The sequence below is a fragment of the Canis lupus genome, chromosome 6 (genome assembly GCF_003254725.2).
Source record: "Canis lupus dingo isolate Sandy chromosome 6, ASM325472v2, whole genome shotgun sequence".
In the NCBI taxonomy this organism is placed as follows: Eukaryota; Metazoa; Chordata; class Mammalia; order Carnivora; family Canidae; genus Canis; species Canis lupus.
This window is the reverse complement of record NC_064248.1, coordinates 37,374,833-37,389,416: the sequence shown is the minus strand read 5'-3', so window position 1 is coordinate 37,389,416 and position 14,584 is coordinate 37,374,833. Positions and strand designations below refer to the sequence as shown.

Genomic DNA, 14,584 nt, shown 5'->3' with positions numbered 1-14,584 from the left:
AAAAGGTCCCAGAAAAGCCACACCCCCAAATGAGCACCCCCAAATGAGAAGTTCAGAATGAAGTCCCAACTTATTATTCATGGAATGAGTATTTTGGCACTTAAAAAGCCTGTTACTGAAATGTGTCCTAAAACACAAGAAAATGTAACCACCATAATATACCAGCTAACTAAAAATAAAATAAAATAAAATAAATAAAATAAAATAAAATAAAAAATAAAATAAAATAAAATAAAATAAAATAAAAAAAGTTTTACACTAGCTATGAGGGAAAACAGGCTTATTCCAGTAATACTACTCTCCCAAGTACATGGTTCTGAAAGACCTAGATTCCTAGAATTTCATTTCATGTAAGAGAGGTCCTGGCAAACTGTGTATTAATCCCAATTTTGGTCAATCAAAGAAAAATTTAAGTAATTTAGGAAAGTGCCTTAGAAAGGAAACTTAGCGTGAGTCCTTCTGCAGGGAGGGAAGACGGCGGGCCCACTCAGGAGGGATGCCCATGGTGTCACCGGCGCATCCTCCACAGCACTCGTAGGAACAATGGGCTTCCTGCCGTGCCCTGTGCCCCAAGGAAATGACCAGAGACACAGCTGCATGGGCTCTCCAGGCAGCAGTGGGGTCTTGAGGCAGATGATCAAGAAGGATGAGTGATGAACACGCAACCACAAACAAGATGGTACAGATGAGATGGAGGAAGGTGAGCAAGCCTGTATGGTACTAGAGGTAGCAGGGAGCAGCTCCAGCCAGAGGGGTGATGTGACACTGGAGGGCATGTCCTATCTGTCCACACTGAGGGACATAATCCAAAGACCACAGTTTTACCTCTGAAATTACAGGAAAGGACTTAAAACTGGAAGAGATGCTCATCCTTTCACTGTTCTGATGCCTGCAGAGAGCAGGTGCCCCGGGGAGCCACACTCTGGCCTCCCCTAAACAGGGACCTGGGCTTCGCCGACCAGCTACAGGCTACACAGATGGCTTGAAAGACAATGAAACGATGGGAATGGTCAGGATGTGGCCAGTCCTGGGGCAAAGACTCTCAATCTGTGCTGAATAAATTGTTAATTACACAAACAGGTCTGGAAACTGCCTCTGCTTGGAGGAGGGAAAACCTCCCAGGTGTCTATAGGTGGCATTTTATGCTGACCCTTCCTACCTGACTCTTCTACCACACAGCCCTCTCCAAACTCACTTTAGGATAAGGCATTTCAATTTCAAAGTAAGTGTCCCCTCTATTCCCCGCCCCCTTGAAAGTCACTGCCATTAGAGTGATGCGACATTCAAACCCTCAGATACTAAGCATCTGTCAAGACCTAGGAAGCCTCTTCATGTCTGCTCTGCGGTCACAGCGATCCACTGCTGCTGATTCTACTGTATGTGTGCAACGGTGGGAGTGGGGCTAATGGGGGGACGAGACTCCCCAGTGGCCCTGTGCCCTGCGCACGCTGAGAATCCATCTCTCACTAAGCTGGGCTTCCCCCTGGTGGCACTGGGCAGCTCCACTTCCACAGCTCTGCTCGCCACTATGCTTTGTGCTAGGGATTTCTGCCCTGCCTCCTACCTCCTCTCCCGCACTCTCTTTAGAAGTATCTGTTCTCACCTCCGAGCTTCTCTACCCACAATGCTCACTTACTTTGTTGGTTTCGCTTGTCACTGGCATTTTTCAAAGGGAGGCAAACAGGACAGTCATGTCGTGTGCAGTTCTTCCAATGAGAGATGATTTGTCGTGAAGATGCACAATGGGCAACTATGACCAGAAAAACAACGAGATGTTATTTTTCTATCCAGATCGTCACACTTTCAATTACACCTAAATTATAATGCCAGATTCCATAAGAAAATGGTAACACGTGTAACCATAACACAGTACAGGCAGTCCTCAACTTACAAACAGGATGCTTTCCAAAACGTTTGTAAGTAGACTGTTGAGAATTCTAAACACAAATTTCCCATAGAAGCAATGTCATGGATGATGGTGATTAAGGTTCAGCCCACAAAACAAAAACAAAAACTATCTGACTTGAAATACTGAGCAGCTGGAATGAAAGGTAGGACAAATAATAATTATGTCATGTCACTACTGAAAACAAAAATTCTATATATTATGTTGAAGGATGAAACCATCTCAATACTATTATTCAAGAAATACATACAGAGAAGCAAATGAGAAGTCTGGGGGAGATTCTAAAGGGACGCCAGGCACTTTTCTAAGTATGTGAGAGGGTAATTCTGAGTCTTCATTTTCACTCCACACTGAGGCACTGTGATTTCTTTCTAAAGGTCTAGCATGACCCACTTCTGCTTCTCCATCGGAATCAGGGTTATGCTAGGGACTCACAAATGTCACAAAGGGAGAGAGAGGGAGGTTGGGGAGAGACTATCCCCAAGGTTTAGGAGCACAAGTAAGAAGAGGAAAGAGGAGGATAAAGATGAAAGATGGCATAGCTGTTGGTAAGAACCACTTTCTTCTGTAGACTCGAGGTGTTCGCCAGAGAAGAGGGAAAGGGAGCACATGACAGGCGTGATTCATCCCTTCTTAGGGAGAAGGAAGGAGGTGGCAGGGATGACTTGGTGCACACGGTTCCCTGTGTCGTGGACTGTCACCTAGGACAACCTCGCTGGTATCCTGATCGGCCTCAAGACGAAAGGGTGGAGGAGCAAGGCAGGGGCCCAGCAGTCGGAACACATGAAACAGTTGCAAGACAGATGCTCTAGATTCAGGGAGGGGTGTGCACACATGGCCTGTGCCATGCCGCCCAAAAGAAACCCGCGCTCTAGACATTTATGATGAAGACAGTGCTCAAGAAGTAACAAATGTCTTCCATGACAGAGAAAGGAGGAAGAGAACAAAGGCAGGGCACAGCCCTGTCCAGCAGAAGCTCCCAACACATCATGACACCGAACAGCCGCTCTCTGAGCAGGTAAGCATGCCAGTGGCCTGTGCCTGGTTGGTGTGTGGAGACGGAGGTCGCAGTAATCTTATCAACAAGAGAGCCACTGAGGAATACAGAAGACACATTTCATCCTGAGCTACACCACCAGGATTTCAGAAAATGGCACTTACCTTGACAGGCTTTCCCAGCCTGACAATGTGTCATGTGATTCAAAACGTTCTTCATGGTTCGACAATGTGGGAGAGAGCAGGCCCGAACCTCTCCGTTCGCTTGTTCTCGTCTCTGACACTTATGAGCGTGAAGCAGTAGAACCAGCTGCTGCTGTATCAGTTTGCGTTTCTCAGGATCTGCAGTGGGGCCCGCTGCAATCGCCTGCGTGGGCACGATTCCCACTGAAGTTTGCATCTGAGACTAAAATAAAACAAATTAATGAAAATATTTTTTTAAGCTTTCTGAGGGCTAATTCATGCTCCTTATGTTTCCAGCCACCATTCAAGCTGATGGGTAATGTTGGCCACGGTGAGAAGGCAGCCAGTGTGGCTCTCTTTAATTCATCAGCAATTTTAAGGAAGATCCAGAAGCACAGAAATAAACCAACTCAGAAGGCTGATTAAAATCACTTGTGTGTAAGGATCTCGGAGCAAGAAAATGACACTTATTCTTTAACTATATTCTACCCTACACACAAGTGTGGGAGAAGCTGTAGACTGTGTTAGCTCTATTGTATGAAACTGTTGTTTCTATAGGCCCAAGTGGCTACACACTGGCAATTTCATATGGTTCAACCTAATTAAAAAGACCATCAAGGGGCACCTGGGTGGCTCAGTGGTTGAACGTCTCCCTTTGGCTCAGGTCATGATCCCAGGGTCCTGGGATCGAGTCCCATATTGGGCTCCCCGTAGGGAGCCTGCTTCTCCCTCTGCCTATGTCTCTTTCTTCCTCTCTCTGTGTCTCTCATGAATAAATAAATAAAATCTTAAAAAACAAACATCAAGGCCTTGACCAATCACAACCCATTGCAAATACCCAACACATCAGAAGAACTGGAACCACAGTGAGGACTTCATTATCTCGTGACCAGGACAATGCTTGTTTCACTCACGACTTCTCCTCAAAGAATACTATGATATGCATCCTTAAAATGACAACCACCCCACCCGCACAGCTGTTAATGCTCAGGAATTGCTTTGCCTTCTATCAAAATTTCAACTCTGACATCTGACAATTTTTTTTTCAAAAAGTATTTGATGATCTGCTAAGGTACGGAAATAGAGTTTAATTGCTTTCATCCTTTCAAGCAAGGCTGACCACACCTCCTGACAGCAAAGAGAATGGGGAAAGGTGACCTGTGGAGTTGTTTTCTTTACAGACTGCCAATATCTTCAGATAACTTACCAAAGAAACCTACAAAGTGAGAGGAATGTGACATTCCTAATATGCCACAGCACAGTCCACAGTGCAGGGGTGTCTCCCTTCTCTCCTGCTCTGACCCCAGAGCTCCTAGCTCCACTTCACAACACTCACTGCCTCCCCCAAAGTACACCACCTCTGTGACTTTTCATATTAACCATCAAAACTATCTGCTTGCAATTTGGAGGAAAAAAAAAAATAAACATTTCTTAATGGATCAAAGCTCATTTTAAAAAAGTTACACACTTTTGTCTGGATCTTAAGAACTCAGAAATTAAGTATATTAGAAAAGCCACAAAGGTTTCCTCAGGAGCACAACTCCCGGAAGCCTAACTGTGGTCCAAAGCAAAAGCAAAGTCCTAGTGGAGAGGCAGAGCATCCTGACTGGAGAAGCACTTCACTCCCAAGAGAAGAGAACCTTTCCTTCCTTATGCTAATTTCTCCCTGGTTATAAATGTACTATATGCATACTGTAGAAAATCTGAAAAGCAACCGAGCTATGAAGGAAATAATTAACACTTGAAATCCCAACATCCAGGAGTCCAATATTAAAGTGTTGATAGGTTTTTCTTCCTGTAATCTTTTCTTCTATGTACATGCATATGTATGAACCATAATCAATAGTCTACCACTCACTCACGACTTGGTATTTACTCCAGGCTCTGTCCTGTATCATTAAGTTGTTTCATACAATTTGACAGCATGATTTGTAATGAGCATAAGGCTATACATATATTTTCCAATCTCCCATTGCTGAGCATAAACTACACTCCCTGCCTCCTTTTCTTGCAACTTAAAATAAAGCCTTCACAAGCAGCCTTTGACTGTGCCCCCAGCAGCATTCACTACCAATGTTCAAAGTCTCCTCTAGATCAGGTTATTTCCCCAGATACAAAGTCCAATCACAAAACAATAGGGATAGAGAAATGGAAGAGGACCCTTGCTCAGGCTTCTCTCTTCTGCATTTACAAAAATATCAAACATACAGAAAAGTAAACAGAAAGAATATTGCTATCATACCTAACAAAATGAACAATTCTTCAGTATCAGTTAATATTCAGTCTATATGCAAATTTTCTCTAGGTGTCCAAAAAAAGTCATTTAGAGTTGGTTTGCATAAATCAGGACTCAATTAAGACCCCACATTTGGGGTCCCCACAGGCGGGACTCGATCCCAAGGACTCTGGGACCATGACCTGAGCCAAAGGCAGATGTTCAACCAGAGCCACCCAGGTGCTCTCATTTGGGATGTTCTTAATAGCATCTTTTTAACTATACTGACCATATTTTGAAAGCTCAACATGTCAAAAGAGCACAGTTGGAAAGTCTAAGGTACACGTTGATCAGTAGATGCTTCATGAGCTCTACGCACCGTAGACAAGTGTCTTGGACAAAAGGGAACAGAAGACACACCTCATGTGCCTGTGTTTGGCCCTCCCGATGACTCTGCATACCTGTACAGGCCTAATCCACTTAGCAAGGTGCTGACAAATGCAGGGCACAGTTAATTGCCTCCACCATCAAACTGATGTCTAAAGAGATGAAGGAAATGCATGAACTACAAGTGTCCTGAACTCTCACAAAAACTCTTCAGATGCTACCAATTTCCCTGCTCAATGCTCGCTGCCCAGGCAGGCCTGAGAATTGAGGTAAAGTGCTCAGACAAGAACCTCTCTTAAAAAAAAAAAAAAAAAAACAACCCTGCCATGTTGTAACTTTGCTCAAAATAAATGTATACATTTTATGCCACAGCAAAGAAAATTCTGAAAAACATTAAGAATAAAGGGGAACCTATTTTGCCAGATACCAAAACTATGAAGCTACAGATTTCTTTATTTGTAAGTCTGGAAAAAGACCCATGTATATATGAAATTAGAATATCATAAGGTGGTATCTCAAATTGGAGGTTGGTGAGAGCAATCTGTGATCCCTATGTCACCCTAAATATGAAAATAAATTCCAGATGAATTAAAGTGAATAAACATAGATAAAAGATGATTAAAGTACTAAAAAAAAGTATTTTTAGAATGAAGGTATGAAAAACTTAATATAAGAAGTTTAAAAAGTAAAAAAAACTAAGGAGGGATCCCTGGGTGGCGCAGCGGTTTGGCGCCTGCCTTTGGCCCAGGGCGCGATCCTGGAGACCCGGGATCGAATCCCACATCGGGCTCCCGGTGCATGGAGCCTGCTTCTCCCTCTGCCTGTGTCTCTGCCTCTCTCTCTCTCTCTCTCTCTGTGTGACTATCATGAATAAATAAAAAAAAAAAAAAAAAAAAAAAAAACTAAGGAAAAATGGCTATTTTTGAGAAGTAGAAATCAAATCAAATGATAGCTCCTAAAATGCTGCCTGTTTTCCAGAAAGGCTGTGGCCATTTGTTATCATATAAAGAGCTCTGAGGAGGAAAAAAACAAAAAACAAAAAAACCACTCCTCCACTAAACAGTGTGTGTGGGAAATGTACAGACACCTCAGCAGAGGAAATACGAGGCTATGACAAACAGGCCTCAGTGCCTGGACCACTTGACAGAGGCAAGAGTCTCCCCGACCACTGGTAGCAAAGGCAGAAGGACGAGATGCTCACCCACAGTGCACGAAGGTGGCCCCTTGCTCACAGCAGACCCAAACAGTAACTCAGCAAACCTGGGTCCTAGCAGTGAGCACTGAAACTGTGGAGCTCTCAGAAAAATCACAGGAGTAAATTGTCATGACCTTGGAATAACCATGAGTTCTCTGTCACTAAACAAAGGGCAGCAGCCACAAAGGTAAGCTGGACTTCATTAAAATTAAAAACTGTTTGCTTCAAAGGACATCACTAAGAAAGTAGGGAGAAAGTATCTGCAAACCATAAATGTGACAGGGATCTGCATGTAAAACATACAAAGAACTCTTACACCTCAATGATAAAAAGACAACCTAGTTTAAAAAGGGCAAATTATCTGAGTATTTCCCTAAAGAAGACACACAAATGGTCAATAAACACAAGAAAAGCTGCTCAGGGCAGCCCAGGTGGCTCAGCAGTTGAGCGCCGCCTTCAGCCCAGGGTGTGATCCTGGAGACTAGGGATAGAGTCCCAAGTCAGGCTCCCTGCATGGAGCCTGCTTCTCCCTCTGCCTGTCTCTCTCTGTGTGTGTGTGTGTGTGTGTGTGTGTGTGTCTCTCATGAATAAATAAAAAAAATATTTTTTAAAAATGAAAAGCTGCTCAACACCATGAGCCCTCAAGAAAACACACATGAGAACCACCATGAGGGCAGCCCGGGTGGCTTAGCGGTTTAGTGCCACCTTCAGCCCAGGGCATAATCCCCAAGACTGGGGACCAAGTCCCAAGTCAGGGTCCCTGCATGGGGCCTGCTTCTCCCTCTGCCTGAGTCTCTGCTTCTCTCTCTCTGGGTCTCTCATGAATAAATAAATAAAATCTTAAAAAAAAAAAAAGACAACCACCATGAGAAGCTGCCTCACCTGCACCAGCACGGCCACGTAGAAAGCGACCTCACCAGGGACAATGTCAAATGGAGCAGTCACTTTGGAAAACAGGCTGGCAGCTCCTTAAAAGGTTAAACTTACAGTCACCAGAAGACCCGGCAATTCCCCTCCTAAGTACCTACCCAAGACAAGTGAAAATTATGTTCACACAAATGTCTGTAGCAGCAATGTTCACAACAGCAAAAAAGCAGAAACAACTCAGACACCCACTAAAGGACAAATGGAAAAAAGGAATGCAATCCATCCAAAATGGAATATTATTCTACCTCGAAAAGAAAGCACTGACACGCTACACTATGACTCTGCAAGCATCATGCTCAGTTACAACAATTACAAAAGAGCACACACCATATAATTTCACTTCTTTGAAATGTCCAGAACAGGTAATTTCACAGGGGCAGAAAATACTTTACTGGTTGCTTCTGGCTGGGGGTTCATGGAAAAAGGGGATTAACTACAAAGGGTATAGAGTTTCTTTTCAGGGTAAGGGAACTGTTTTAAAATTGACTGCAGTGCGGGGCACCTGGGGCGGGGGGAGGGGGGGGGCGGCTTAGTCGGTTAAGAGTCCGATTCTTAATTTCAGCTCAGGTCATGATCTCAGGATCCTGGGATCAAGCCCTGCACTGGGATCCATGCTCAGCGTGAAGTCTGCTTGAGGATTCGCTCTCCTTCTGCCCCTCTCACTCATGCTCTCAAATCAATCAATCACTCAATCACTCGATCAATCTTTAAAACTGATTGTGGTGATGGTTACATAATACAACCGTTATGTACTTTAAAGGCAAGAACTGTATGCTATGAGTTATATCTTCATAGTTTTTTTTTAAAAAAAGCTCTATCTCAGTATCAAAAAAAAAAAGAAATTAAAATAAAAAGGCATTTCCCATCTACCCATCTGACCTAAATAAAAATATAATAACTGGTATTGATAAGGGTGTAGAGAAAGCAATTCTTAGATGCTGTGGTGATAATGTAATATAGTGTGACTTTGGAAAGCATGTATCAAAAAGAAAAAAATGTGCATTTTTTGATCTAGTAGTTCTACTTCTTATAACTTATTATTACAGAGGTAAGAAACTGGGCTAGTATGCTAAAATGTGCAGACAGGCATCACGCCTGGATTAAATTACATCACCAAAAACCAGAATACCCTTAAATTCTACAGAAGGTGGACTAACTATGGCTACAGACCTAGTGAAATAATACACAGCAATGAAGAATAAGGCAGGCCTCAAATGACCCTAGTCAAAAAGCCACAGGGAGAATGGCCCAGCCACACCTGGCCCAAATCCCTAACTCCCCTCAAAACTGTGAGATGTAATAAAATGAATGTTATACGAGGATTACAATAATATTGTAAACCTTTATGCTTTCATGAAAATGTCTATATAACACGTTAAGCTAAAAAAAAGTTATAATACCATGAAATCAGTTTATCCTTATTTACTTTAGATCTGGTGGCTATCCCTGGGCAGGGGTGGGATCCTGCTTATAATCATGTATTGTGTATTTTACAAGTGTCTACCACTTTTAGAACCAGACAACATTCTACTTTGGAGAAAAAATAAATCAGAGGAATAGAAAACACATAAGAATTAATGCACAAATTAAAACTGTAAAGGTTCTAGAAGGTAATTAAGATAAACATTTTATGAGGCGTCTGGGTGGCTCAGTCATTTAAGCGTCTGGCTTCAGCTCAGGTTGTGATCCTGGGGTCCTGGGATGGAGCCCCACATTGGGCTCCCTGCTCAGCGGGGAGTCTGCTTCTCCTGCTCTCTCTGCTGCTGCCTCTGCTCATGCTCTCTCTCTCTCTCAAATAAATAAAATCTTTTTTTTTTTTTTTTTTAAAGATGACTGGGACACTTGGGTGGCTCAGTGGTTGAGCATCTGCCTTCAGTTCAGGTTGTGATCCCAGGGTCCTGGGATTGAGTCCCACATGGGGATCCCTGCGGGGAGCCTGCTTCTCCCTCTGCCTATGTCTCTGCCTCTCTCTGTGTTTCCCATGAATAAATAAATAAAATCTTAAAAAAAAAGATTAATATTTTGTAATGCAAAGATGGTAAGGGCTTTTTTCACACACACACACACACACACACACACACACACACACACACAAAATACAAAGCAACGGTTCCCAAACAATCCCCAGGAAAACTCCTTCAAGCAGATTCCCCATTCCTCCCTCCGAAAGACCAGCATTCACAGAGCTGGCATGGAGCCAGAAACATTTCCATTTGTTAATGTTCCATGGGGGAGGGGGGTGCTTTATCATTTTAAGCATTATACTTTCCCCCAGATTTTTCCAAAATAAACATGTATGTACTTTCACAGTGAGAAGAAAACAAAACGATGAAAAGAAAAAAGGCACACAAGTGAGCCTGGTACAGGGCAGACGGGTTTGTAAAGTTTGGAAAGTGCCAGAGGCCATACTACAGAAGAAGTTACATTCGCTCCATGACCCAAACTGCTGGGACAAATGCAAAAGCAATCAACAAACTAGGAAAAAAATACTTGAAACACACAAGACAAAGCACAGTCAGGCAGGTCTAATTCCTGCTTCTTCTTTTGGATACCCCTATCCAAACCACCTTGAAAAGCAAACCTTTTATATTCTGGTATTCCTTAATATTTAAAGGAATCTAACATGCACTTTTATTAGGACTGTTATTGTTACACAGGTTTGAAAACACAGCACCAAACCCATTTCTCTATATGCCCTGTATTCTATCCTAAGGATATAATTACAGACGTGCATAAAGAGCACATATAATAAAATTTATCCTGGCATTCTTCCTGGAAAAAAGTTATTTTACACAAAGCATCCAAGAACAGGCTATAACGTCTGCAAAGACTAGGGTAAACAGTATATACAGCAGGAATTGACCAAAGTAGGACTGGAGGTGGAGGTGGGGTGGGGGTGAAAGTGCTTCCTCTTTCTACACAACTACTGCCTCACATCCACATCAGGCTGGGATTTCTGAAGATGGCCCTTCAGATTAATCTGGCCCAAACCTTCCACATCTCCAATGGGGTCCAGACGTACACTCCTCTAACATCCTTCCCTGGCCCACCTGGAAATTTTACTTCTCCCCAACCTCCACTTAAAGTCAGAAAATGACACCAAAGCAAACACCAGGTGGGACACAGAACTGCTCTGCAATATGTGCTTGTTCTGATTCCCCCAGAAGGATCCTAGAACAGCTGGGTATGCAAAGGTTTGGAGTCATAAAATAAAGAAAATGTTCATTAAATGCACACAGCTATCAAACTACGAAGAGGCAATAATCACCTTTGAGATGATAAAGATCAACTGGTAAGAAAAAGAACACAGCTATTTAGATAGACCGAATAACGTTTCTTGCGTTCTCTTCTTTTTGCTTGGTGCCTATTTTAAAAAATAAGATTACATTATAATTTAAGATTTAAATCTTGTAAGACAATAACTTAAAATAAGCAACTGGACAAGAATGATTTTTAAATAATCTTCCATATAAGAAATACGATTAGAACATAAGAAATAATTTTAGAACACAAAACAAATGGTTACATCAAGAAGAAAGCACAGTGGCGGGGAACAGGGTGGCAAAGGTGTGGGTCCGACAACTGGACACACGTCCCCCACTCTCTTCTTGCCCTCAAGGTCACTCCTTCCAAACTGGAGACTGTCTGCCAAGGAGGAGTGAGTGGTTACCCATTTCTGCACAAACAAACCCTAAAAGGTAGAACTTGCTGGACCTATTCTGATGGCCAAGGTGACAGGCCAACCAGACCAAGGGTTTCAATAGCATCAGGCCCATTCACCAAATTGACCAGATCATGAGAATTATCAATTTATCAAAAAGTTTTAATACATATCCTTCTTGAATATCATCAGCACATATGAATACCTTCCTCTGGAATACTTATCACAGTTAAGTTTTGAGAGTTTGGCAAATTCCTCATGTGACAAAGTGGTATCTGGCAACCCAAGCCTCAGGGCCATTTTGGAGGCCATGGAAAGGGAAGGGAAAGTTGGCTCGTGGCACTTCAGACGCGGTGGTGGATGGTGCGGACTCCTGTGCAAGCTACAACTGTCCCCATCCAGACTGAGTGGGCTCTCTATGGAGTTCTTTGAAGGGTCACTTCACATCTCAGAAATGCCTGGTGAAATGCTCCTCGTGCTGCTGACAGGTAGGCTCAAGGGGCAACAGCTGGAGACCCCCAGAACCTTCTCGCAGTCTCTCTACCTGACAGTGGGCACAAGAGCCCAGTGTCTTTGGTGATAATATGAGTTGCCACCTGGAGGGGTCGCTAAAGAAAGGGTTGTACTAATCAGACTCTGAATTCTAGACTAAAAGTTATTCTTCAAAGGCCCTGCATCCACATTCTCTCAGGGATCTTCAAGATGCAGGTGAAGGATTAAGATGAGAGAAGCAGATATAAACTCTTATAAATACATAAACACCAGAGTTACTAATCATGACACACACTTGCTTCCTAGCCTTTGGCCACGCTTCCTGGTTCAAGTACTGAGGCACCACTTGTAACTATGGAGGGATCTGAGCTGGTGTGACCACTCCCTTGCTGTTCATTTCCCCAGAAAAACGGGAGGGCTCCCCTGGGTCCTGGGGCTGAGGAGACCTACCATGCAACCAGGGATGGTTAAGTTCCTGCTGTGAAGTACAAGGAGCTATGGGAAGGGAGCATCTCTGCACGGAAGCCCTGGGTTCATGAGGCTTTGGTCACTTCAAGTCTGGATCTCTCAGTGACCAGAAATTGGACACAGGAGACAGGAAATGATGAGACTAAAACAAGTGAGGGTCGGTGGAAACCTTCTGATATACTAGAGCGGACAGAAAGACCAACAAATTAAGCCCACTTGACACCAGGACAGCTGGACATCACTTTGCCAACGCTATAATGGCCAGAGGCTCTTCAAAATATTATCCTACATCTGAGTCACCAGAGCAGCTTGTTTAAAACTGTAGGTTTCAGTGTTAAGAGAAAGAATGACAAACCCAGCTATTGGGTGATTCTCCTGAACTGCCTTAGAAGGAACTGGGTGGTGTATATTGGAAAACTGAGAGACAAAAAAATGAATAGTGACCATGAGAGCAGATTTCCTGCCCTTCCTCTAAGAGATTCTGACCAGGAAGATTGGATGGGGCCCAGAAGCCAGTCACTATGACGCAGCTGGTCCATGGACACATCTTGAGAAACAGTTGTCACAGACGGCCCCACAAGGGCCATGGCTGATGGCTCGCCATGCATATGCAGCTAACGGCACAGTCCCAGGTAGGTCGTTCTGGCAGGACTACAGTCTACGACCCTTCTCTGTGTGCACAGGCCTCCATCAGCCATGTTTTCCTCCCATGGACAGACCTGGATCAGCAGTGACCTGGGAGGCTCAGCCCAAGCTTCTACTTCAAACTTCTGTGACACAGAGATCAATGTGAATCCTGATTTCCTGTGTTACAACTTTAAGAATGGGGATGTCTCCATAATACAGTTCTTAGTTTTTCTCAAAAAACAAACAAAACCTCCAAACCAAAGAGAAACAATGACAAAACAACCCCCCCCCCCCATACACACACATGAACTTCCCATTACAAAGAACCTTGCAGAAGACTACATCTCTCCACAGGAGATTCCATGTGAGAACCTGAGGAGGCCCCTGTAGTCACCTAACTTTCTCAGATTAGATACACCCAAGATGTGTCCCACTTTTAAACAATGCTCCTTTAAAAACAATCCTGAACCTATTGTGAAGATCAGCAATGACCTAATTGACAAATCCAGTACCAGATGATGTCTGATGCCCTCACTCCCCTGCTTCATGTGTTAGAGGACTTTTTCAGATGAAAATGGCAGAAAGGACAGTATCACCAGGAGTGAGGGGGCCTCCTCTTTCAGACACTGCCCTGGTACCACGTACCCCCTCTTCCTCACAGATCCTTGTGTATACTCCTCCTCCGAGATGGCCTATGAGGATCTCAATCCTTGTTCACGGAAAGATGACCTAATCTCTATTCCAAGCAAAATCTGCTTTGTTCTTCTGTCAGTAACATTTAAATAATTAAAAAAATCTTTATATCCGTGAAAGTTGTCCTGGAAAACTATACAGTGAATATATATGTTTACCTGTTATGTCACTCCTATTAATTCAAATTATGAACAAGTAAAAGAGCATACCTACTGTGTTTTATTACATTTAAATAAATCTTGATTATTTCTAAAATACACCTGATTTTAGAGATACTACAATCTGAAAAAAAGTGGATCTTAGAACCATGAAACGCAGTAATAATATGGTGAATTTCTTTTTTTTTTTTAAAGATTTTTAAAATTTATTTATTCATGAGATAGAGAGAGAGAGAGAGAGAGAGAGAGGCAGGCAGAGACACAAGCAGAGGGAGAAGTGGGCTCCATGCAGGGAGCCCGATGTGGGACTTGATCCTGGGACTCCAGGATCATGCTGTGGGCTGAAGGCGGTGCTAAACCGCTGAGCCACCCAGGCTGCCCTTGATTTTCTTTTTTAAAAGATTTTATTTGAGGGCAGCCCCCGTGGCTCAGCGGTTTAGCGCCACTGTCGGCCCAGGGTGTGATCCTGGAGACCCGGGATTGAGTCCCGCATCGGGCTCCCTGCATGGAGCCTGCGTCTCCCTCTGCCTGTGTCTCTGCCTCTCTCTCTCTCTCTCTCATGAAGAAATAAATAAAATCTAAATAAATAAATAAATAAATAAATAAATAAATAAATAAATGAATGAATTATTTTATTTAAGAGAGAAAGAGAGAGAGAGAGAGAGAGAGAGAGAGA

General features: G+C 43.3%; 1 protein-coding gene across 4 annotated transcripts in view; it reads right to left on the bottom strand.

Moving 5' to 3' along the window:
• The window catches only part of LOC112640446 (CREB binding protein), a 126,630-nt gene that overhangs the window by 51,980 nt on the left and 60,066 nt on the right, over positions 1–14,584 (bottom strand). For all 4 annotated transcript variants that reach the window (XM_049110961.1, XM_025416705.3, XM_049110962.1 and 1 more), the window contains 2 exons: positions 3,068–3,308; positions 1,637–1,750 (listed from right to left, as the gene is read on the bottom strand). In XM_049110961.1, coding sequence (XP_048966918.1) covers positions 1,637–1,750; positions 3,068–3,308 — 355 coding nt within the window. The remainder of the gene's footprint in view (positions 1–1,636; positions 1,751–3,067; positions 3,309–14,584) is intronic.